This window comes from Leucoraja erinacea, chromosome 29 (genome assembly GCF_028641065.1).
Source record: "Leucoraja erinacea ecotype New England chromosome 29, Leri_hhj_1, whole genome shotgun sequence".
Classification (NCBI taxonomy): domain Eukaryota; kingdom Metazoa; phylum Chordata; class Chondrichthyes; order Rajiformes; family Rajidae; genus Leucoraja; species Leucoraja erinaceus.
Genome location: NC_073405.1, coordinates 470001 through 496447, shown reverse-complemented (window position 1 = coordinate 496447; position 26447 = coordinate 470001). Strand labels below are relative to the sequence as shown.

Here is a 26447-nt window from a genome sequence, read left to right as displayed (position 1 = left end):
AGCTTTGATTTAAACCAGCATCTGCAGTTCCTTCTTACACATTAGCAAAGTCCCTCACATCTTTCTGGAAATATAACAAGACTCTCCTGTAGTGCTGCACCCTTGACTTGTGATTTCCACATCAGCTGCAGCCTCACATTGAAGCCCTTCCCAGTGATACACCCTGTGGAACACTCAATGGGAACTTGGCAGACCTTGTCCTTTCAACGGAGTCTCCAGACATTGGGCCATGCCATGGGCTATCCTGTTCATAGAGTCAGTTGCTCCTTTAGTCCCTTCACCCACTCCACTTCACTTTCAACATGGCTCTACTATTGGATTACCATTCTCATCTATCCAAACAAAGCCCAGGATCCCACCCCCCCCCCGCCCCGCACAAGTCTTTCCAACTTCTGCCATCAAGCCGCTGATATAAAGTCTCCCTATCCAAGACAAACATCCACAAAAACTCATTCATACCCATTGCCATAAACACCTTAAATAAAAAATGAACAAATTAACCCTGACGCATTGTCACTTTACACGTATCCACAACTTTTATCTTGTCTATTTTTACAGTTTTTAATCTTATATTTGCTTTTAAGATCGATACACACTGTGTGTGCTCGCAGAAATCTGTGTTGTATGACTGCTTATCAGTACATTGCCCTGTCTGTATGTTGAGCCACGTCAACGAAGATTTTCTGTTACGACAGACAATAAAGTTTTCTGAATCTGAATCTGAATCTTAGTCCCCGACATCCCCTGGGATCATAGAATGATGCAAACATGCAAACATTGGAACATAGAAAATAGGTGCAGTAGGCCATTTGGCCTTTCGAGACAACACCACCATTCAATATGATCATGGCATCAATATGATCATCCAGCATCAATACCCCGTTCCTGCTTTCTCCTCATATCCCTTGATTCCGTTAGCCCGAAGAGCTAAATCTAAATCTCTCCTGAAAACATCCAGTGGATTGGCCTCCACTGCCTTCTGTGGCAGAGAATTCCCCAGATTCACAACTCTCTGGGTGAAGACGTTTTTCCTCATCTCCATCCACAATGTTCCTCCTTGGTCTCCATGGCCAAGATGTACCTCGCTCCCGTTACCTCCCAACCATCTGGTCAGCCAGCGCCAGTCCGGTGAATCTTTGTGGAAATCCTACTTTGCAGCCAATCCAGGTACTTGTGCAGAAGCACTGGAACATGTTATAATGTTTATAGATGTGGAGGTATATTGCGGCCATTGTCAAATCACACAAAAATCTCCAGCTCATCTTTATTTGGATAAACTCAGTAGAAGTTTCATTCCAATTCTGTTGCAAACCTTGAATGTGGAATATAGAATGTGGAAGAGTACAACATCTCTGGAGAAAAGGAACAGGTGACATTTTGGGTCGAGACTTATTCAGGTCACAGAGATGCTGCCCGTCCCGCTGAGTTACTCCAGGTTCTCGTCTCTACATTCAGTGTAAACCAGCATCTGCAGTTGCTCCTCCCCACACAGTGAGCCGTGCATCACAGGTCCAGGCCCTTCAGCCAGAGTTCGGACGGTCAAGTGAATGGTCAGCTCGTGCCCTTCATTGTCCTGTCCTGTGATCCTGTACACGGTGCCACATGCGATTCCTCAGCTCCTCACTGCATGCAACGCTCCTCACAGCTGCACTGTGCCTGACTTGATCATTATGGTGTCATTCCCTTGATTGCATTACATTAACTACCAACCTTCTTAATTAAAAAATAATAATAAATTACTTGGAAGTTTCAACTTTGATTTTCTAATTAATGCTGTTGTGGATAATGAGCAACTTGGAAACCACGATGAGGTCCACTGGACCATAGTAAGTGTTGGAAGGTGTTAACGGAAAGAGTTCCTGACCAGCCACAATCTGAAGAAGGGTCCCGATCCAAACGGCAGCATTTTGTGTCTATTGTCAGTGTAAACCAGAACCAGTAGTTCCTTCCTCTGGTCATTGTGTTGAATGAAACGTGTTGTTGGGAGTAACACGACAACTGTTCTCTCCGGGTTCTCCCGTTTCCTCCCACGCTCCAGAGACAGAGGTTTGTAGTGAGGTTTTCTGCCTTACAGCACTTGCAGCGCCAGAGAACCGGGTTCAACCCCGATTACGGGTGCTGTCTGTACGGAGTATGTTCGTGCTCCGTGTGACCTGCGTGGGTTTTGTCCGAGATCTTCAGTTTCCTCCCACACTCCAAAGACGTGCAGGTTTGTAGGTTAATTGGCTCGGTGTATGTGTAAATTGTCCCCTAGTGTGTGTAGGATAGTGTTAGTGTGCGGGGATCGCTGGCCAGTGCGGACTCAGTGGGCCGAAGGGCCTGTTTCCGCGCTGTATCTCTAAACTAAACAATGCGAGGTTCTCTGCTGCCACTACAATGCCTAGGTACACACAAAAGTTGCTGCATTCCTAAAGAAGGGCCTCGACCCCAAACGCTGCCAATCCCTTCTCTCCATAGATGTTGCCTCACCCGCTGAGTTACACCAGCATTTTGTGTCTATCTTTGATTTAAACCAGCATCTGCAGTTCCTTCTTAAATAAGGCCCTGCTAAAGTGTTCTTGCATTCTCGAAACCTTTCAATTGTGTAACAGTTCTGTTAAATCTTTCATTTTCCCTACAGTAATGTACAGCTCAAAATGAAGGCATCCATTACTATAACTTGGTAAATATAGTCAGTACATGTTGCTGTTCACCTCCTCTGGCAGCTAAATGCAAAAACAATAAACAGAATCTGATCCACCAACCTATAGTTGGTAAGCCCTCTTATGTACAAGGTCATGAGAGGAATAGATCGGGTAAATGCAGAGTCTTTCACCCAGAGTTGGAGAATCAAGAACCAGGGGCCACGGGTTTCAGGTGAAGGGGAAAAGATTTAATAGGAACCTGAGGGGCAACTTTATTATACAAAGGGTGGTGGGTGTATGGAGCGAGCTGCCAGAGGAGGTAGTTGAGGCAGGGACTAGCCTCAAGAAACATTTAGACAGAGACATGGACAGGACAGGTTTGGAGCGATATGGACCAAACGCGGGCAGGTGGGACTAGACGGGACATGTTGGGCCGAAGGGCCTGTGTCGACGCTGTATGTCACTACGACTCTATAAGACATATTAAATGTTTCAGCCCTACTGATGAAGTAGTTTGGCCTCCCTTCACTGCTCCCTTCCCTCCCCCTTTCCACCCAGACCCCTCACTGGGGGTTTACATTTCACCCCGTGTCTCACCACATCTGACACCTCGTCTCCTGTCGTTCTCCTGCCTTGTCCACCCATCTGCCAATCAACCCTTTGTATCATTTATCCTGCCCCTCCCCAATCTGTGACATGCTACATGCTACACTAATCGGTGACACGCTACACTAATCTGTGACACGCTACACGCATCCACTAATGCATGGCATGCTACATGCTACACGCTACACACATCCACTATGTGACACGCTACATACTACACACATCCACTAATGCGTGACACGCTACATGCTACACAAATCTGTGACACGTTACCTGTATCCACATGCTACACGCTACCTGTATCCACTAATGTGTGACACGCTACATGCTACACGCATCCACAGATCCAATCCAACCGGCGAGATGAACCCGCATCAAACAGACTCCACTCATTAATTGATTATTTGGGCTTCCATTGATTGTCTCTGTTTACTGAATGTAACTGTGCATTGTCTGATTGGTGGCCGTGTACAGGGTGATGTGGGTGAGCTGGCATTCCCACGTCCTGGTTTTGAAACTTTTCACTGAGTTTGGAGAAGCTTCGGGTAATTTGTAATTGTGTTCATTCACGGCTGTGCTCCGACAGGCTGCGTGAATTATTAATGGAGGCACAACACAGCTCTTGTGTACACTTGTGATCACACCAGCACCCGCTCTTTGTTAGCTCCTTGCACACCCGCATCACGTCACACATGCGACCGCTGACATTCTACCTCATGCTTATGTTAAACTATTTGACTAAACTTTGAATGAGACTAGTTGTGGCAGGCTGGGAGATTAAATTAGTTTCACCAGTTCCTGGTTCGTCATATTATTGCTGAGTTACATCTTGTAACATTGCGTTTCCCTGTCCACAGCGAGCTTGTGGAGATCAGCTCTATTAGATGCAATAATGACAACACTGAGGCCTCCAGCCCTCCCCAGTCTGACAGCATAGAAGGCGGCATTTTTTTAAACGTTATATTTTATTCATGATGCATGTCACCCAGTACAGAGAGCAAACCTGACCCCCAACTTGAGTAGCACTACATATATTAATGACAGGAAAGACACTTCTGCTCAGCACTAGGACATTATGTGTTCGTCACCAGTGCCGCTGGACCACATTGGTGTTACCGCATGTGACAAGGTTAGTGCCACACTTTGCTTCACATCTGCCAGAGTTTACAATTGATGCGGATTTGTTTGTGCTTTGGTCTCGCTGGTGTTTTGTACAAGGCATCATCTGTCGTTAAGTGATTGGAGTTATGTCAGTTTGGAGAGGGCTGCCGTGTTTGCTGTGTCCCTGAATGCCTGCGACAGAACACGCAAGGCCGGTGTGAATGCACAGCGGTGAAAACACTGCAGTTGCTGCACTGAGCTCGCCAAACCCACGCCACTTCCCCAACGAGCCTCCACTCAAGTGGAGACACATCAGAGCAGAGTGTAGGTCTGATGGGAATAGTGTGGTGTCAGCCAGCTGTCAGTGGGTACAGCTGGACTACTCTGGGTGTAAGCCACAGCTAGTCTAGGACAGGTGAACTGTGTATGACACTGTGGGAGGCCCAGGGCAGCTGATCATGTCCAGGGCTGTATATCGACCCGAAACGTCACCTATCCATGTTCTCCACAGATGCTGCCTGGCCCGCTGAGTTACTCCAGCACTCTGGCTATGTTGGGTGTAAACCTGCATCTGCAGTTCCTTGCTACACATGAGGCAGGCCCAGTGTGTGGCCGTCTCTAGCTTCATTTCACATTTGATATATATCTGCCTCTCTTCCTTCATATTGATGAAGAAAGTAAAACCATTGCTACATATTTCTCCAAGTATGCAGAAATAAATTATTTTTTCTTATGTTTATTATGAATTGGTGAAAGAGCCGCCATTCGTGCCTCCCAGTTCATTTAGGTTTGTGCATTTCAGCTTTTCTCCGTTTCTCTGCAGTATTTATTCTAGCGGGTATCAGTGTCAGTCGGGCTGGGGTTAGGCCGTGCGATCATCAATCATCGGCAACCCTGGCTTTGCTCACAGTTATTTATCCTCAGGACATCCAGCAGTGTCTCTAGTGAGGGCAAAGCCAGTCCACGCCTCCCCTCCCGTCGAGGTTAGACTCTGCCCCTCTCTCACACAACGAGCGCAACGTTTTACTGCTCTATAAGCTCATGAGGTCATAAGTCCACTCCGCCATTCAATCATGGCTGATCTATCTCCCCCCTCCTAACCCCATTCTCCTGCCTTCTCCCCATAACCCCTGACACCCGTAATAATCAATAATCTATCTATCTCTGCCTTAAATATATATCCACTGACTTGGCCTCCACAGCCGTCTGTGTGGCAAAGAATTCCACAGATTCACCATCCTCTGGCTAAAGAAATTCCTCCTCATCTCTTTCCTAAAGGAACGTCCTGGTCAGCTGTACTTTCCCCAGGTAAATACGAATGTGTTACTGAATTCACAATCCCGAGGTGTTTCTGTGGCCAAAATGGCCAGCTGTGTAAAACTCACAACAGTAATGGCAGGGTGCATTAAACTGCCTCTCCCTTCAGGCATGGAAGAAGTTTTATTCATTGAAAGGTTGAAAAGAGAAACAAATGTAATGTTCAGAACAGAACCATTCTAACCCTAGACATACATCTGGCTCATTGTCCCCGCTGCCCGACTTGCTGAGTGTTTCCAGCGGTTTCTGGTTTTAGATTTTAGTTTTCAGATTTCCATTCACCATTGACATAACAAGCGGTCCATTGGTGCAGCGGTAGAGTTGCTGCCTCACAGCGCCAGAGACCCCAGTTCCATCCTGACTACGGGTGCTGTCTGTACAGAGTTTGTACATTCTCCCCGTGACCTGCGTGGGTTTTCTCCTGGTGCTCTGGTTTCCTCCAACACTCCAAAGACGTGCGGGTTTGTAGGTTAATTGGCTTGGTATAATTGTAAATTGTCTCTAGTGTGTGTAGGATAGTGTTAGTGTGCGGGGATCGCTGGTCGGCACGGACTCGATGGGCCGAAGGGCCTGTTTCCGTGCTGTATCTCCAAAACTAAACAAATAAAACTCAACTAAACTAAACTCAACCCCACCGTCATCATCAGAAAAAAATGTTTTAACAAATTGCCTCTAAATTATGAAAATCTAAAATCTGCATATGTTGGAAATCTGAAACAAAATAGAATGTGCCGGAAATGCTGAGAATGTCAGATGGTGGTTGTGGAAAGGCAAACATTGACAATTCACTTTGTTGTGTCTGTCTGTCCATCACGCCGGCCTCTCGAGACATCTCTGTCCATTCCGCTGCATGAATGCAAGCGCTGTCAGTGGAGATGCAAGGTCGGTCGTTTACAGATGAGCCAGGGCTGTATACATCCATTAACTGTGGGCAATGGGCTACTGTTACAGTACATCCATACCTGACATCTGAGCTGCTCCATTACTGGAGTGTGTGTTTCAGCCCAGCAGCATAAAGGCCCTGTCGAGTTAGGACCCCGTTACTATCTGCTAAAGACTGAACCAAGAGAGGGAGGGCATGGCTTTATCAATTAGTCTTAGAGATGCAAGAATGGGGGAGGGGTTGATGCAGAGATGCCCGAGGCAGCTTTGTGTGAACACTGGGTAAAGGAGGGGGTGCCGATACTCAGTAGTGTGTTGGTGTTACACTAGTGTGTGTTGGTGTCACTGTACAGTGAGTTGGTGTTACACTAGTGTGTGTTGGTGTTACACTATAGTGTGTGTTGGTGTCACTGTAGTGTGTGTTGGTGTCACTGTAGTGTGTGTTGGTGTCACACTAGTGTGTGTTGGTGTCACTAGTGTAGTGTGTGTTGGTGTCACGGTGTAGTGTGTGTTGGTGTCACACTAGTGTGTTGGTGTCACACTATAGTGTGTGTTGGTGTTACACTAGTGTGTGTTGGTGTACACTAGTGTGTGTTTGGTGTCACACTAGTGTGTGTTGGTGTCACACTAGTGTGTGTTGGTGTCACACTGTAGTGTGTGTTGGTGTCACACTAGTGTGTGTTGGTGTCACACTAGTGTGTGTTGGTGTCACACTGTAGTGTGTGTTGGTGTCACTAGTGTGTGTGTTGGTGTTACACTAGTGTGTGTTGGTGGTGTCACTAGTGTGTGTTGGTGTCACTAGTGTGTGTTGGTGTTACACTAGTGTGTGTTGGTGTCACACTGTAGTGTGTGTTGGTGTCACTGTAGTGTGTGTTGGTGTCACAGTGTAGTGTGTGTTGGTGTTACACTAGTGTGTGTTGGTGTCACACTGTAGTGTGTGTTGGTGTCACAGTGTAGTGTGTGTGTGTTGGTGTCACAGTGTAGTGTGTGTTGGTGTCACTAGTGTGTGTTGGTGTCACAGTGTAGTGTGTGTTGGTGTCACTGTAGTGTGTGTTGGTGTCACTGTAGTGTGTGTTGGTGTCACACTAGTGTGTGTTGGTGTCACACTGTAGTGTGTGTTGGTGTCACTAGTTACTCCAGCACTTTGTGTCTATATTCGGTTTGAACCAGCATCTGCAGTTCCTTCCCACACCTTTAGAGTCTTGTTTCTTGCAGCAAGCTAGTGCTTTCTGCTCTAGGTATAAAAATGCAGCAGCAGCAGCAGCAGCAGCAGCAGGATAACCAGTGGTGATGTCAGTGCCTTGGTTGGAAACGTCTCAGTGGTTTGTTGAATATTAATACAACGCTCCAGAAGAGGACGGCGATTAATTTATTTTCCTCTCTATAATTTACTACGGTGTCACTGCATTTGAATGCAAATCGCGAGTGATTCAACATGCATTTGCTGGTGTTATTCCTGCAGTGTTGCTTCCCCTGCTTCTCCTGAAGGCAGCGTTCCATGCTGTGAGCGTGCCAGCGTTGACATTCATCGTGTGTGTGTGTGTGTGTGTGTGTGTGTGTGTGTGTGTGTGTGTGTGTGTGTGTGTGTGTGTGTGTGTGTGTGTGTGTGTGTGTGTGTGTGTGAGTGTGTGTGTGTGTGTGTGTGTGTGTGAGTGCGTGTGTGAGTGAGCCAGCAGACTGATGGAAGCCATCACTCCCCAATCCAACCATGGTCGATGCCTCCAGCATGGAGTAGGGATTAACGCCACTGACCTCATGTCCATCTCCAGAACCATGGCCACTCCTTGCACCCTGACCTCTGCAAACCACGGGCACCCAGGGGTGCAGCCTGCACAGCCCCAGAATGTTTCTACTTAACGTCCGAATCTCTAGACTCAATTCCTGATGATGGAGACCATCTTCATCACCACCCTATCTACCTGCAATGCCACTTACAGGAAGTGATGTACTTATACATAGATTGCCCCTGCTCTGCAACACTACTCACTGCCGGGACCATCACTGCCAACACTCCTGCTTTGACCTCACAAAATGCAACGCCTCCCATTTATCTGAATTAATCACCTTTAGCGATTTTTCAGTCCACTTGCCCAGTTGGACTGTTTGGGCCAAACTGTATGTCTAGGACTCTGACATTCGGTTGGCTAGCCTTCACATCAGCAGCAAAATAGTCGTTCTTCTTACCATATGTCAGTTGTCCGTGTTGAACGAGTCTTCCATAGGCGTTTCAGAAATTGACAAAGGGAGCACTCGGGGTAACCTGCCTACTGACGTTTGGTGGTGGTGACCAGGATCTCTCTGGGAGAGACATTTGGATTGGATTTGGTGACCAGGATCTCTCTGGGAGAGAGATTGGGAATGACATTACACCTGCTGTACATTACACCTGCTGTAATGTTGTAGCAGCTTCTGAAGTAAATGCTCGATGGCTCATTCCCAAAAACAGACAATATAATGTGCACATTTGGGAATACTTAGGAAATGAAAACAGAGAAGCTGGAAATGCTTTGATGGTGGGTTTTTGACCTGAAACATTAGTTTGTTTTACATGCTGCCTGCTCAGTGTTTCCTTTAGTTTTGTTTTTGCTTCAGATTTCCAGCGTCTACATTTTGATGATTTTTTTGGTATAACTTCCAGCTGGGTCACGTGTTCACTGTTCAGCATCTGCTTCAAGAGGCTCTCATGTTGATGTTCAGTTGGGACAGGAACGTTTCCAGAGAGGGGTGATTTTCTCTCCCGTAGGAATTGGTTTAGCTTAGTTTAGAGATACAGCGCGGAAACAGGCCCTTCGGCCCACCGGGTCCCCGCATACTAACCCTATCCTACACACACTGGGGACAATTTACATTTATACCAAGCCAATTAACCTACAAACCTGCACGTCTTTGGAGTGTGGGAGGAAACCGGAGCACCCGGAGAAAACCCACGCAGGTCACGGGGAGAACGTGCAAACTCCGTACAGACAGGACCCGACCCGTGGTCAGGATGGAACCCGGGTCTCTGGCGCTGTGACACACATGAACAACACCTCGTATTCCGTTTGGGAAGCTTACAACCCAACAGTATGAATTGCTTCAATTCTAAACAGCAGCAGATGCCAACACTACGCGCTGCACCACCGTATTGCCCTATTGCCCAGTACAGTAAGGGGTACTCACCTGGTGATGTTGGCATGTGGCACAGTGGGAAGTTGTACACCAACCGGCATCTGCTGCCGTTTACCATTGAAGCCATTTATTTGGTTATTTTTAGCAAACATTTGTTGTAAAGTAATTTTGACTAATGCAACAAAAGTGGGTTAAATCTGCCAGCGCTGTCGGCCAACCTTGACCAAGGGTGTTTGACCAACATCATTCTGTGAGAGTGGACTCAGAATTGTATTAATGTTGAAGTGAGAGAGTGTGATTAGGCATCTCAGAGGATCCGTGACTCAGGACATTTACAAGCTGACTAAGTGCCTTTGTTCCCTCTGTATTAAACTTGTTCACACAGCAGTTCACTAAGCCATCATCTCTGGTCATCAGCGTACATTTGAACACAATCCCCTCTCTCTGGCTTGTCCTCAGCTCAGTATTAAACTTGTTTCTGAACCTCACATTGCCTGAGTGCCGGATGACCAGGTCACTAACTGTAACTGAGCTCCGTGCACTGGTGCTGACCCCATGGTCTCTGTGTTCTTTCCTCCAGGCGTCTGTGAAGAAGACCCTACGTCCCTGCTCACCATGAGGTCGGTGACCTTCCTCATCCTCTCAGTGCTGACGGACCTGTGTGAAGCCACCTTCCCTGACGACAGTGGTCCTCTCACCACTGGCCCAGTGAACCGTAAGTAAACCAGCTCCAGTCAATCCCACAGAGGCACAAATATGTTGCAATGGTCAAGGTGATGTTCCAACTGAAGAAGGGTCTCAACCCGAAACGTCACCCATTCCTTTTCTTGAGAAATGCTGCCTGTCCCGCTGAGTTACTCCAGCATTTTATGTCTATCTTTGGTTTAAACCAGCACCTGCAGTTCCTTCCTACACATTAAGTAATGGTTAATTCAGCATCAAGCTGACTGGGCAATCTATACTCTGTCCCCAAATCCGAGGAAGGACATTATTGCCATAGAGGGAGTGCAGAGAAGGTTCACCAGACTGATTCCTGGGATGTCAGGACTGTCTTATGAAGAAAGACTGGATAGACTTGGTTTATACTCTCTAGAATTTAGGAGATTGAGAGGGGATCTTATAGAAACTTACAAAATGCTTAAGGGGTTGGACAGGCTAGATGCAGGAAGATTGCTCCCGATGTTAGGGAAGTCCAGGACAAGGGGTCACAGCTTAAGGATAAGGGGGAAATCCTTTAAAACCGAGATGAGAAGAACTTTTTTCACACAGAGAGTGGCGAATCTCTGGAACTCTCTGCTGCAGAGGGTAGTCGAGGCCACAGTTCATTGGCTATATTTAAGAGGGAGTTGTGGCCCTTGTGGCTAAGGGGATCAGAGGGTATGGAGAGAAGGCAGGTACGGGATACTGAGTTGGATGATCAGCCATGATCATATTGAATGGCGGTGCAGGCTCGAAGAGCCAAATGGCCTACTCCTGCATCTAATTTCTATGTTTCTATGTTTCTATAGAAGTCTTGACTTAAGAGCAGTCAGTGTTACGGTCGCAGATGTGCTGAAGGCCCTGACACATATGAAGATAGACAAGTCTTCCAGGCCTGATCAGCTACATCCGTGGACACTGTGGAATGCTATAGAGGAATTTGCCATAACCCTCGCTGAGATTTATGAGTCGTTGTTAAATACAGGCGAGGTGTTGGAAGACTGGACGGAGGCAAATGTTGTGCCTCTACTCAAGAAGGGCTGCAGGAAAAGGCTGGGAACTACAGGCCAGTGAGCTCAGCATCTGTGGTCAGAAAATGACTGGAGAGTATTCTGATAGATAGGATATATATGCAATTAGATGGACAAGGACTGATAGGGTTGGTCAACATGGTTTTGTATGTGGGAAGGTCGTGTCTCACTAATCTGATAGATTTTTTTGAGGATCTGACCAAAAAGATCGATGATTAGAGAACTGTAGACGTTGTATACATGGATTTAATGAGACTATTGACAAGGTTCCACATGGTAGGCTGCTGTGGAAGGTTAGGATTCAAGGAGAGGTAACTGAATGGATAGAACATTGGCTTCATGGAAAGAAGCAAAGGGTGATGGTGGAGATTGCTTTTCGGACTGGAGGCCTGTGACTAGTGGTGTACCTCAGGGTTCGTTGCTGGACCCACTGCCGTTTGTCATCCATATCTATGATTTGAATGAGAACGTATATGGCATGGCGAGCAAGTTTGCAGATGACACAAAAGTGGGTACTATTGTAGATAGTGAAGATGGTTGTCAAAAATAGCAGCAGGATCTTGATCAGTTGGGCAGGTGGGCTGAGGAATGGCTGATGGAATTTAATAGAGAATTGAAAGGTGTTGCATATTGGGAGCACCAACAAGGGCAGAACCTACACAGTGAATGGTAGGGCTCCGGGGAGTGTTATAGAACAGAGGGATTTTGTATTACAGGTACATAGTTCATTGAAAGTGGCATCACAGGTAGATAGGGTGATCAAAAAGGCTTTTGGCACATCGGCCTACATCAGTCAGAGCATTGAGTATAGAAGTTAGGAGGTCATGTTACAGTTGTATAAGACGTTGGTGAGGCTGCATTTTGAGTATTGTATTCAGTTTTGAGCACCATGTTATAGGAAAGAAGTAGTCAAGCTGGAAGGGGTACAGAGAAGATAGACATAAAAAGCTGGAGTAACTCAGCAGGACAGGCAGGATCTGTGGAGAAAGGGAATGGGTGACGTTTCAGGTCAAGACCCTTCTACAGTAGGTCTCCAACGTTTTGTGTCTATCTTTGGTTTAAACCAGTATCTGCAATTCCTTCCTACACAAGGATGTAGATAAGATGTTGCCAAGACTCGAGGGCCTGAGGTACAGGAAGAGGTTGAGCAGGCTGGGACTTTATTCCTTGGAGAGCAGGAGGATGAGGGGTGATCTTATAGAGGTTGACAAAATTATGAGAGGAATAGATTTGGTAGATGCACAGAGTCTCTTGCCCAGAGTAGGGGAATCGAGGACCAGAGGACATAGGTTCAAGGTGAAGGGGGGGGGAGATTGCATTGGAACCCGAGGGGTAACTTTTGCATTGAAAATGTGGTTGGTGTATGGAACGAGCTGCCGGAAGAGGTAGTTGAGGCAGAGACTATAGCAATGTTTAAGAAACATTGAGACAGGTACATGGATAGGGCAGGTTTAGAGAGATGTGGGCCAAACGCAGGCAGGTGGGACTAGTGTAGCTGGGACATGTTGGTCGGTGTGGGCACATGCCTGGGCTGAAGGGCCTGGTTCCACGCTCCGTGACACTACGACTGTCACTAGATAACAATGGACAATGCAGCCTAGGTTGGAGGGGAAGTGAGAGATGTGGTCTCATGAATTAACGATCGCTAACCAGACTTGGAGTGCAACTTGAAATGAGAATGCACCGTCTCGCTCTTCATTAACATCTAAAAGCAAATGAAAATGTCCACCCTCCCTAGAGAAAGGATCTGTCACTCCAGAAATGGCCGCTATGAAGTGTCATTAATCACTGTGAGTGGAGGAGACATGCAGCCACTCCTTCCTCTACATTCATTGATGGGTTAAATTGGTAAAGAGTCCAAGGGTAGAGAGGTTGACCACATCTCATTGTCCACGTTGGTCCTTCATGCTCTGGGTGGGCCACCCTGCGTGACGTTGGACAAGTGACCCCTTGAGTTCCCTTTGGATAGAAACACCAAACTCCTGTCATCACTAACAGAGCTGCTCTTTCATCCGCTGAAACTTGACTTTGTGCAAAGTTCTGCGGGAAGAGGCTCACTCAACCTGACCTCAAGCCCTGACCTCCTGGGAGTGAAGAGAGGCTTTGTCGTGCTGCTAGCTTTGGTCAATGTACCACAAGTAAATATAAAAAATGCCTTCCAAAATTGTCTGATGAATTCATGACACCTCATGCAAATATATTACAAACATCAGCAGGAAAACTTTCATTGGCAACACAGGCGAAGGAGAGAAATATTGCAGTTTAAAGCACGTAACTACAGGGTAGGTTTGATGGGTGGGAACAAATATGAGACCACAATATGCAGATCAGTTACTCTTGACCTCCCTGTCCTCTGGTGACCTGTAACCTGTAACCTGTGACCTGTTGGTTTAGGATTACAGAGAGATATAGGCAAGTGTTCTTCAATAATAAACCATGCGGTGGTGCATGCTGGGATTGGGCGTCCCGTTGCAGATTCCAATATTAAACCCAGAGTCACACTTATCATTATATCTCAGTTCCCTCCAAACACTAACTATCTGCAATAGATACAGAATGCTGGAGTAACTCAGTGGGACAGGCAGCATCTCTGGAGAGAAGGAATGGGTGACGTTTTGGGTCGAGACCCTTCTTCAGACTGAGTGGGAGGTACATATGAGGGGAAACCCTTTTATTCTCCGAAGGCATTTACCTCGTTTATTCTCGCTGGAGTTTACATCCCCCCCCCAAGCCTGCGTACGTGAGGCTCAAACGCAACTCGCTGACCAGTTAATGAAGGTGGACAGTGACTTCCCGGGCTTCATGGACATTGTTTTGGGGAACTTTAACAAGGCTAAACTCCTTCCAAAGTACAGACTTCATGTTACCTGCCCGACCAGAGGGGAGAGATCATTCAATCAATGTTACACATCAACCATTAACACATATTGCTCTGTCTATCTTCGATTAAACCAGCATCTACAGTCCCTTCCTACACATACTAATGATCGGCACATTTAAAACTCTTTCCATATAGAATCTAAAACAGAAAGGCACAGTTTGTGATCGTCAGACTCAGTTTTAAACCACACAATGTACATGAATACACCATCTCTACCTGTGATGAGAGCTGGGTGCAGAGTTGAACAAGAGGCCAGCACCAATGTCCAGGCTCCCTCCACTGTTCTCAGTTGCGATACAACTTCACTGCTGAGCAGGATTGGCAAATTGCCAGGTGGTTCTAAATGACCAGGATCAGAATGTTCAATCACAATGGTTAATTAATCCAAAGCCCAGCAGACCACTCATGATTAAGTGCACACCTGTATGTTTTACTCTTGTGGGAGATATCCTGGGTAAGTTACAGCTGCAAACATTACTGCCTCTTTTTATCATCCCAAGTTGAATGACCTTCACCATCATTTCATAAGTGATTGCAGCACAATTAGGCCATTCGGCCCATCGTCTACTCTGCTATTCAATCAAGGCCAATCTATCTCTCCCTCCTAAGTCCATCCTCCTGCCTTCTTCTCTCCATAAACCCCGACACCTGCACTAATCAGGGGCACACCAGCTCCTGCAGCTGCCAGTCCAAGTCTCACACCGATCCTTGCTAACTCCCTAACCAGCAACAATGCTTTCCCCACAGTGGGTGAAGGAGGAGGCTCATGCCCACATTCACAAGTTACAGGAGTAGAATTAGGCCATTCGGCCCATCAAGTCCACTCCATCATTCAAACATGGCTGATCTCTCTCTAAATCCCATTTTCCTGCCTTCTCCCCATAGCCCTCGACACCTGTTCTCTCAAGGATGTGTCTATCTCTGCCTTTAAAATATCCACTGACTCGGTCGGTCTCCACAGCCCTCTGTGGCAATGAGTTCCACAGATTAACTACCCTGTGACTAAAGACATCCCTCCTCACCTCCTTTCTATAAGAGCGCCCTTTAATTCTGAAGGGCGTGTCCCACTTACGCGACTTTTTCGGTGACAGCCGGCACCCGTCATAGATCGTTGCAGGTTGCCGAAAATGTTCAACATGTTGCAAATCCAGCGGTGACCAGAACAAGGTACGACTCTGGGCGACAACTCACGACCGTACGGGCTTCATTCACCCCGCGACATGTCGCCAGGGTGTCTCCTGTATGGTCGTGAGTCGTCTCCTAATCGCCCAAAGAGTCGTAGCGATTATCTGGTCTGGCCACCGCTGGATTTTCAACGTTGAACATTTTCGGCGACCTATGACAGGTGCTGGCAGTCGCTGAAAATGTCGCATAAGTGGGACAGGCCCTTGAGGCTGTGACTGTGGTCCTAGACTCTCCCACCAGTGTGAAACATCCTCTCCACACCCACACTACACACTGTAGAGGGTAGTGTGAGTGTGAGTGTGAGTGTGTAACCAATGCTGCCCTTGCTGCCCTTTCCCACTAGTAAATAGCAGGCTCCATAATTGGAGAGGTGGAGAATGTGACTGAATGGCCAGAGAACAGGACACTACAGCCAAACACTACAGCAGGGCCGCTCGTCAACTCTTTGGATTTATCTCCAAGTTGCAGCTTGAGTATCTGGCAGAGGGTGCAGTTGTTGACCAGGGATTGGAGAGAGGGAGATAGAGAGCGAGAGAGAGAGCTTCAACCTCGCTTCTCGGAATCCTTGTTCCCTGGAGCTGTAATCTCCATGTTTCAGCCTCCCTGCCTCTGACAGTAGCATCCATCCACAACTTGACTCTCTCCGTCTCTCACTCCCTCATCCCTCCAGCAACGCTCCTGTAATGACCCTGTCCCACTTAGGAAACCTGAACGGAAACCTCTGGAGACGTTGCGCCCCACCCAAGGTTTCCGGGCGGTTCCCGGAGGTTGCAGGTGGTTGCCGGAGGTTGCAGGTAGTGGAAGCAGGTAGGGAGACTGACAAAAACCTCCGGGAACCGCACGGAAACCTTGGGTGGGGCACAAAGTCTCCGGAGGTTTCCGTTCAGGTTTCCTAAGTGGGACAGGGGCATTACACTTCACCTGTGACACCTCACCTATGACCCTCCTGTAATGCTTCACCTGTAACACTTCACCTGTGACACTTCACCTGTGACCCTCCTGGTATGCTCCTGTACCATGAGTATAGATGGTGGAGATGATGGAGAGGTACAGGAGCCCTCACTGAGTTGTCCCGGCAACCCTTGCCCTGACACTGACTCATTTGTATTTGACAAACTTCCAGCAATTGGTTTGTGATGTTGTGTCACATTGGAGGCAGTTTGTCCGTGGAAGTTGATGCATTAGTTGCTGTGTAGCAACACAACACAACACATTGCCCCCTTAACCATGGGAGGGAACTGCAATATGAAAAAATAATAACTGCCAATAAATCACACTTCACCCAAGAGAGGGTCATGACCCTTGGTGATTAAATCTACAGGTAAATATTTTATATCTACCCTGAAAATGACCTTTGAGACGTTTCCAGTTATTTACCAGAAGCCTGTGATGGCTCAGCTGGTGAAGTCATTGGGTGTTGGCAGCTTAGATTCCTGCCCTGACTTCCTACAGCGTTACAATCCACATCTACAGCGTTACGGTCCATTACAGTCCACATCTACAGCGTTACGGTCCATTACAGTCCACATCTACAGCGTTACGGTCCATTACAGTCCACATCTACAGCGTTACGGTCCATTACAGTCCACATCTACAGCGTTACAGTCCATTACAGTCCATTACAGTCCACATCTACAGCATTACAGTCCGTTACAGTCCACATCTGCAGCGTTACAGTCCATTCCCCCAGAGTGGATATTATCCAGGTTAGGTACAGAGTGCTGGAGTAACTCAGCGGGTCAGGCAGCATCTCGAGAGAAGGATGGGTGATGTTTCTTATCCAGGTTCCCAAGTCCTGATTGCCGTACTGGAGTGATGCCAAGTGTACCAGGGGCTGTAGAGGCAAGTTTACAAACATCCACCAGTCCACCCATGTCTGTGCCCAAACTGGGGGCACCACAAGCCCAGCCCACAGCTCAGAATGAAGAACGTACTCGTCTTCACAGGACAAACTTGTAGGGCATCACAGTGGTGCAGCGGGTAGAGCTGCTGCCTTACAGCACCAGACATCCAGATACGATCCTGACCTCAGGAGCTGTCTATGTGGTGTTTGCATGTTCTCCCTGTGACCACGTGGGTTTCCTCCAGATACTCCTCCCACGACCCAAAGATGTGCAGGGTTGTGGATTAATTAGTCCTGTGTAAATTGTTCCCCAGGTGTCGGGAGTGGATGAGAAAGTGGGATATCATAGGGCCGGCACGGACTCGGTGGGCTGAAGGGCCTGTTTCCGCGCTGTATCTCTAAACTAAACTAAACTAAACTAAAGAAGCAGGTCAGCCGTTCATTCACCGCTCGGACGTTTATAACAGCGCTACAGATATCTGCAAACAGAGCAAGACTAATATTTGTACGAATGCTGATATGTTTCCTCATTTATTATTGCCAGTGCGACCAGCAGTTTCATGTGTTTTCAGTGAATTGCCCCATTGTGTTTTGTGACGCCTTTGACAGCCAATCAGGGTGAAATGTTGTGCTTAAGAACTCTGGCCATTCAGTTCAACTTGAGGAAAGTTCACCTGAATTGTAATGAATACAAATGTACTTCATCAACTAATTCAGATGTTGTAATTGAGTCTTGCCTGGGCCAATTGGAATGTGAACCATACACAGCTCCTAATAACGGTGTGGGATTGTTATTCTTGGATCTGGTTCAGCACAGTTTCGCCAGTTGACAAGCGCATAAATCCATCCAATAACACACACCGCGTGAAATCTCCAGTGCTTGTTTACTTTGGGGTTAAGCAAACATTTTTGTCATTGCAATAAAATGGGACTCTGGTAAAGCTGAGGTTGAAGCTGACTTCAGGTATTATAATTCTTCAGGATGCTGTCATTGTGGTGTCTGTGTGGGGACGCTGGTGATATTAGCTGGGTGAGCAGACATGCAGAGTTATTGAGGAGGTCTGGCAAAGTGTAGAACATGTTGAATGTCTCTCCCTCATGCATTCAATATGTCGCTGTGCATAGATTTGGTTCAAGTGCCGATAACTTCGTTGAAGAGAATTTATCCATTCCTTCAATGTTTTCCTCGGATGTCCAGGCTCGGACTATGTTTATGTGATAGGAGCCAAATTAGGCCATTCGGCCCATCAAGTCTACTCCGCCATTCAATCACGGCTGATCTGTCTCTCCGTCCTAACCCCATTCTCCTGCCTTCTCCCCATAACTCCTGACACCCGTACTGATCAAAAATCTATTTATCTCTGCCTTAAATATATCCATTGACTTGGCCTTCTGTGGCAAAGAATTCTACTGATTCACCACCCTCTGACTAAAGAAATTCCTCCTCATCTCCTTCCTAAAGGAACGTCATTTAATTCTGAGGCTGTGACCTCTAGTCCTGGACTCTCCCACTAGTGGAAACATCCTCTCCACACCCACAATCCAGACCCATAAACTATATTTTAGTGCCAAATGATCACTCTTCTATATCTCGGTGTCAACAATGATGTGTGGCCTAAAGTGTGGGTATGTGGTTAATTTGACGAAAGGTCCCATTGTGTTAAAGTTTCAAAAAGTGCAAGTTATACATGAGAAAGTTAGAGTCGGGGCAGTAGATTTCTCAATCCTCTCAGAAGACAACACATCTGTGACGTACATCCCAGAGACAAGAACTTGATATGGATGTTAACGGGATATTTTGGCAAAGGAAGTATTGAAAAAAATAGTGAGAAAACAGACAGATGGATTTAGTTTAAAAAATAACTTTTTAGTCTTTTTTTATCATAATATTTTTTTGAGATCATTCTGTTCTTGGAGAAGGCATTACAACTGTGATGAAGGAACTGACAAATATAGAAGAGAGCCTTCTCGATTGGAGCTTATGTACAAACATTATAAACTTCTAATGTACAGTTCCATCATGAGTCAGATCAAGAACAGTCGGGCAAGTTCCACACTGAGTTCAAACACAATGTTAGAGACAATAGAGTCGGAGGAACAGTCTGAAGAAGGGTCTCGACCCGAAACGTCACCCATAGCTACCCTCGAGAGATACTGCCTGTCCCGCTGAGTTACTCCAGCATTTTGTGTCTATCTTTGAGATGATAGATCCGGGTTGAAATTCTTCAGAGTTTGCCCCATTGAGTCATCTCTCACCACGTGACTGGTTGTTCTTTCATTATAACAGGTGACGTGTCACAGTAAGATACTTTGTGCAGCGTATCGTCCACACGATATGTGTAGTGTAGAGCGCTGACACAGTTACACAGTCGTCCCAATAGTTCCTCGTTGTCCCCACCACCCCCCCCCCCCCCCCCCCCACCACGCTGTGACCCTTGTCATTCTCAGTGTCCCCACCCCCACCACCCCCCCCCCCCCCCCCCCCCCCCCCCCCCCCCCCCCCCCCCCCCCCCCCCCCCCCCTCACCACGCTGGGGGCCTTGTCATTCTCGTTGTCCCCACCACCACCCTCCCCCCCCCCCCCCCCCCTCCCCCCCCCCCTCCCCACCACGCTGCGACCCTTGTCATTCTCAGTGGCCCCACCACCACCCTCCCCACCATGCTGGGGCCCTTGTTGGCCCCAGAGCCCCCCCCCCCCCTTTGTTCCCTGTGCCCCCCCCCCCCCCAACTTGGTGTTCCAGCTGCGGGTCCTAATCCGACCTCCTACATTGAACGGCTAACATACCAGCGCATTAAGTTCTCCTGACTCGGGCCGGGAGTGGTAGACTATTTACCTCTCACTCCTAACCCCTTCTCCCTGTGACCCCTGACACCTGCACTGATCAAGAAGCTGTCCTCTCTTGCCTTGACCTCCACAGCCTCCTGTGACAACAAATTCCACAGATATCACTCAGCGTTCGTTGGCAAAGAGGAAAACAGAAAGTTAAATGGAACGCCTGTGTTGAGCAGTTTGTTGTTTCTCCACAGACGTGAAACATATCGTAGTGTTTGTTGGCAACGGAGCTGGAGCCGGCACCAAGCCCACGGAGATACTGGATGTACAACGGATACTGAGAGTGAACAGGACACTCTTCGTTGGAGGAAGGTAAATGCAGTGATTCTGACATCTCTATATGATGAATCATTATCAGTTAAGATCGTTTTAATGAGACTGTAATGATCATGTGATGTCTCCATGGTATGTTTGTTTATTCAACTGAAATGTTAATGAATTAACATTAAAGTTTCATAGAGTTTTGGCCTCAATTAGTTTTGATTTTGAATATCCACATTAAAAGTTCATAGTTTGAATCGTACCCAGCTGGCAATGTGCACATGCATGTGAACCAGGGGTCGGCAACCCACAGGATCCTGGCCCTGATGCACAACAAGGTTGCTGACCCCTGATGTGAACCATGCACTATCACTGAGTCTACGCTGACCCTTGCTGCTACTTGTCTGGTCTCCAATTGCTGCTCTAATCACCAGTGTGTGCATCTACCCCAGAGCCGTTATTATGAACGTGTGTGTGTGTGTGTGTGTGTGTGTGTGTGTGTGTGTGTGTGTGTGTGTGTGTGTGTGTGTGTGTGTGTGTGTGTGTGTGTGTGTGTGTGTGTGTGTGTGTGTGTGTGCGCGCGAGTGCATGTGTGTGTGTGAGTGCGTGCGTGTGAGTGCGTGTGTGTGTGTGTGCGTGTGTACGTGTGTGTGTGTGTGTGAGTGCGTGTGTGTGTGTGAGAGCGTGTGTGTGTGTGTGAGTGCGTGTGTGTGAGTGTGAGTACGTGTGTGTGAGTGTGAGTACGTGTGAGTGCGTGTGAGTGCATGTGTGTGTGAGTGCGTGTGTGTGTGTGTGAGTGCATGTGTGTGTGTGTGTGTGTGTGAGTGCGTGTGAGTGTGAGTACGTGTGAGAGCGTGTGCGTGCGTGTGAGTGCGTGTGTGTGAGTGCATGTGAGTGCTGGCTTTACCTTGCACTAAACATTATTCCCTTATCCTGTATCTGTACACAGTGAACGGCTCGGTTGCAATCATGTATTGTCTTTCTGCTGGCTGGATAGCACGCAACAAAAGCTTTCCACTGTACCTCATGACACGTGACAATAAACTAAACTAAAACTGAACTAAAACTCACATTGCCAGACACCCGGGTTTGATCCCGACTACGGGTGCTGTCTGTACGGAGTTTGCACGTTCTCCCCGTGACCTGCGTGGGTTTTCTCCGGGTGCTCCGGTTTCCTCCCACACTACAAAGACGTGCAGGTTTGTAGGTTAATTGGCCTGGTGTAATTGTAACTATAGAATTCCCTCCTATTTAAGTTTTTTTTCTTCAGCTAAACTGTGAATTTTGCATGCAAGATTTACTGACGTATTCGGAGAATGATTGGACACAATGAATGATTTTACAGCCGGCTCTTGGTCTGAGCAAGGTTCACCGAGGAACAGTTGATTATTTATATGCAGGCGTTGACGTGTGTGAAATACAAGTGACATAAAAAAGTTAGGTCCACTTGAACTAAAGAGTCATAAATAATGTCTTGTTCCTGCTGGCAATCCATCACGCCTCACTCACACATTCTAATGAGTGTTTGGGATTATTCTGCGGGTGAGGTCAGGACCTGTGGACACTTTTTCTCCCATTCCCATGAAAATACTGAGTGCCATGTTTACATGTAGTGTTGTGTTGCTGTAATTAAATATTTCACTGTTCTATCTGGGACATGTGACAATACAACACAAAGATAGACACAAAATGTTGGAGTAACTCAGTGGGACAGGCAGCATCTCTGGAGAGAAGGAATTGGTGATGTTTCAGGTCGAGACCCTTCCTCACCCATTCCTTCTCTCCGGAGATGTTGTCTGACTCGCTGAGTGACTCCAGCATTTTGTGTCTGTCGTCAGTACAAACCAGCGTCTGCACCTGATGATAAAACACTTTTGACTCTTGACTCCACAAAGGTCAGCTGTTGGCGGCACAGCGCTGCAGCAGGTAGTGTTGCTGCCTCACAGCATTAGGGACTGTGGGTCAATCCTGACCCTAAAGATGCTGTGTGGAGTTAGCACGATCCCCCTGAGTGCGTGAGTTTCCACTGAGTGCTCCAACATCCTCCCACGTCCCAAAGATAGGCTGGGACCGTTCACTCCTCCCCACCCCCACCCCCACCCCTCCACCCCCCCCCCCCCCCCACCCCCACCCCCCCCCCCCCCCCCCCCCCCCACCCCCCCCCCCCCCTCCCCCCCACCCCCACCCCCCACCCCCCACCCCCCCCCCCCCCCCACCCCCACCCCCCCCCCCCCCCCCCCACCCCACCCCCACCCCCCCCCCCACCCCCCCCCCCCCCCCCACCCCCCCCCCCCCCCACCCCCCCCCCCCCACCCCCCCCTCGCCTCACACCCCTCCACTCCCCACCACCCCAGAATGCCCCCCAACCCCCCCCCCACCCCCCCACCCCCCCCCCACCCCCCACCCCCCCCCCACCCCCCCCCCCCCCCACCCCACCCCCCCACCCCCACCCCCACACCCACCCCCACCCCCACCCCCCCCCCACCCCCACCCCCACCCCCCCCCCCCCCCCCCCCACCCACACCCCCACCCCCACCCCCCACACACCCCCCACCCCCCCCCCCCCCCCCCCCCCCACCCCCACCCCCCCCCACCCACACCCCACCCCCACCCCCGACCCCACCCTCACCCCCACCCCCACCCCACCCCCCACCCTTCACCCCCCACCCCTTCACCCCCACCCTCCACCCGTAACCCATCACACTCCCCCATGGAAACAGCCCTTCGGCCCAACTTACCCCGACCAACATGCCCCATCTGCACTAGTCCCACCTGCCCGCATTTGGTCCATATCCCTCCAAACCTGTCCTATCCATGTGCCTGTTTAAATGTTTCTCAAACGTTGCGATTGTCCCAGTCTAAACTACCTCCTCCAGCAGCTTAGGTTGGGCTGGAGGTTGGGCGATCGTTTCGCCGAACACCTCCGCTCGGTCCGCAATAACCAAGCTGACCTCCCGGTGGCTCAGCACTTCAACCCTCCCACTCCGTCTCCGACCTCTCTGTCCTGGGTCTCCTCCATGGCCACAGCGAGCAGCACCGGAAATTGGAGGAACAGCACCTCATATTCCGTTTGGGGAGTCTTCACCCCGGGGGCATGAACATCGAATTCTCCCAATTCTGTTAGTCCTTGCTGTCTCCTCCCCTTCCTCAGCTCCCCTGCTGTCTCCTCCCATCCCCCAGCCTTCTGGCTACTCCTCCTTTTCCCTTTCTTGTCCCCACCCACCCCCGCCCCCGATCAGTCTGAAGAAGGGTTTCGGCCCGAAACGTTGCCTATTTCCTTCGCTCCATAGATGCTGCTGCACCCGCTGAGTTTCTCCAGCTTTTTTGTGTAACCTCCTCCAGCAGCTTGTTCCATACACCCACCACCCTCTGTGTGACCACATCTAGAGAAAGACTGGGCACCTGTGACCAGCACATGAGCGTTGTGTTCCACAGAGCATTAGTCTTCAAGCGTCCACATTTGATGTAGGACCTTGTTCAGGTACAAGCAAGCGCAGTTACAATGACCCAAGGCATCATATTCATACCCATGCTGAGAGCAGCACCATGGAACCAGGGTAAGACAGTAACAATGTGTAGGAAGGAATGGTTTAAACCGAAGATAGACCTAATAGGTGGGACAGGCAGCATCTGTGGAGAGAAGGAATAGGTGACGTTTCGGGTCGAGCATTCTTCAGACTGATTTCCTTATTTCGAAGACAGTAACAACATCTTTATGAAGAGCAGCAACAGAAATGACCAGCAAATTGTCCTGAACAACTGGCACCGTGAAGATATAACTTCAGCCTCCAGCAACAGAACTGGGAAGACCCTGAGTGGAGAAGGGTCTCAATCTGAAACGTCACCCATTCCTTCTCTCCAGAGACGCTGCTTGTCCCGTTGAGTTACTCCAGCATTTTGTGTCCATCTTCGGACTTTGAAGAATTGTATTGCAAAGTTTGAGGACTGAAGGCGATCATCTCCTTCCTGCTGTCAGTGTTCACCGTATGAAAACCGCAGTGTGTTTTGTCTCCTAATAATTGGAGACGGAGCAGTCACTTACAATTAATTGATTAGTGACTGAAATGGGTTTCCTTTGAAATGCCAATGTGAAGGAAACCTGGCTCATGGGCTTTCAGGAGAAAATAAACATTTTGAGATTTTCATTTCATAGCTGGTTTTAGTGGCATCTAAATAGATAATTTTAGTTTAGTTTAGAGATACAGCACTTAGTGCCATCTACTTAGTGGCATCTAACCTTGCACTATGCTAAAGATGCCCAACCTCTCTCAAGCCTGGCGTGGGAATTTATTATATCGTGCGTGGACATGGCGTCGAAGGACGTGAAGCCGAAGCAAAGAAGTGGAAGCCAAATAGCCGAACCGAAATGAGGCCGAAACGCCAACTCACCGAATGGCTGCGTCGCCTACAAGCCAACTCACCGAATGGCCGCTCAGCTGAAAAGCAAAATAACGGACATGATGTTGCCGGGGAGGGGGCGGGACTTGTCAGCGATTGGTCCAGACCCCCGAGTCCACCCAGGACGACAGATAGCACAATGGGCTAAGAGTTCGGCTGGCGACCGGAAGGTAGCCGGTTCAAATCCCGCTTGGAGTGCATACTGTCATTGTGTCCTTGGGCAAGACACTTCACCCACCTTTGCCTGTAATGGAATGTTACGGCGGCAGGCGCGGGCACACCGCGACGCCCTGTGTCTCCCTTTCAAGGGAGATGCTAAAAATGCATTTCGTTGTCTCTGTACTGTACACTGACAATGACAATAAATTGAATCATTTCATTTCATTTCATTTCATTTCATCACTGACCGATGGAGATGCGAGGGTGGGGGTCATTTTCCCAGACAAGCCATAGGTGACCGTGCACTCTGAACCCGAGCACCAAGTTGTAAGCAGCCAACGGTGCGCATCCCTCGGGGCAGCCCCCACTCTCCCACCGTCACGGCCCACCTCCGCCTCGTCTCCCCCGTGCAGGCGCACTGTGACGAGCTGTGTGTCCGCAGCACAGGGTGGAGCAGGTGTGGGACAGGCTGGTCCCTCCGTCCACCCAGAGTCACTGACCACACGTACCAACAATGAAGGCACAATGAAACCAGCTGCCTGCCGCAAGCCCTTCCCACAGGGCGTCGTTTTAACCCGGCATTAAAAATCTAAAAAGAGTTACGTTGATTTAAAAACAAAAATGTTACATGTATAAATAGTTCTTACATTCGGGAACCTGGTTAATTAAGTGGTGGGATTATTTCCCTGTCCTAACTATGTCTTTGTTCCATTCCATCCCTCCCTCGCAAAGATGTGAGATTTCATGAAGAGTACACTTGGATGAATAGATGCAAGCGGCATGTAAAGCGTCTCTTCCAAGCGCACAATACATGGAGCCGATGAAATGTGACAACTATTACACCAAAGATGGATACAAAATGCTGGAGTGACTCAGCGGAACAGGCAGCATCTCTGGAGAGAAGGAATGGGTGGCATTTCAGGTCGAGACCCTCAGACTCAGTCTTCAGGTCTGAAGAAGGGTCTCGACCCGAAACGTCACTCATTCCTTCTCTCCAGAGATACTGCCTGTTCCACTGAGTCACTCCAGTATTTTGTGTCCATCTTTGGTTAAAACAGTTTACAGATTATCTGGTGTTTTGTGCGTGGGAGCTCGTTGTGTGCGTTACGCAGACAACCAGACGGTAATAAATAAAACATGCTTCTTGTTGTCGGGGGGGGGGGGGGAGAGTGGCCCGAGCCGTCTGGGGTGAATCACTCGGTGTGGGGTGTAGGGGTCTGGGGGTCAGGGGTCGGGGGGTGAATCACCCTGGTGTGGGGGTTGTGGCCCGATGGTGGTGCATCGCGGTCACTAACTCTGGGTGGGCTGCGAGACCAGCCTGTCCCACACCCCTGCTCCACCCAGTGCTGCCCACCCACAGCCCATCACAGTGCGGCCACACGGGGGAGATGAGGCAGAGGGCGGCCGTGGCCGTGGGAGAGTGGGGGCTGCCCTGAGGGATGCGCTCCTTCAATCGCTTACAACTTGGTGCTTGGGTTCAGAGTGCACGGTCACCTATAGCTTGTGTGGGGAAATGACCC

The 26447-nt window shown here is 48.8% G+C and overlaps 1 protein-coding gene across 3 annotated transcripts in view; it reads left to right on the top strand.

Moving 5' to 3' along the window:
- LOC129710954 (semaphorin-6B-like) overlaps positions 1-26447 on the top strand; it is a 334781-nt gene that overhangs the window by 141845 nt on the left and 166489 nt on the right. For all 3 annotated transcript variants that reach the window (XM_055658270.1, XM_055658271.1, XM_055658272.1), the window contains 2 exons: positions 10219-10353; positions 20304-20421. In XM_055658270.1, coding sequence (XP_055514245.1) covers positions 10254-10353; positions 20304-20421 — 218 coding nt within the window. In that variant the 5' untranslated portion in view covers positions 10219-10253. The remainder of the gene's footprint in view (positions 1-10218; positions 10354-20303; positions 20422-26447) is intronic.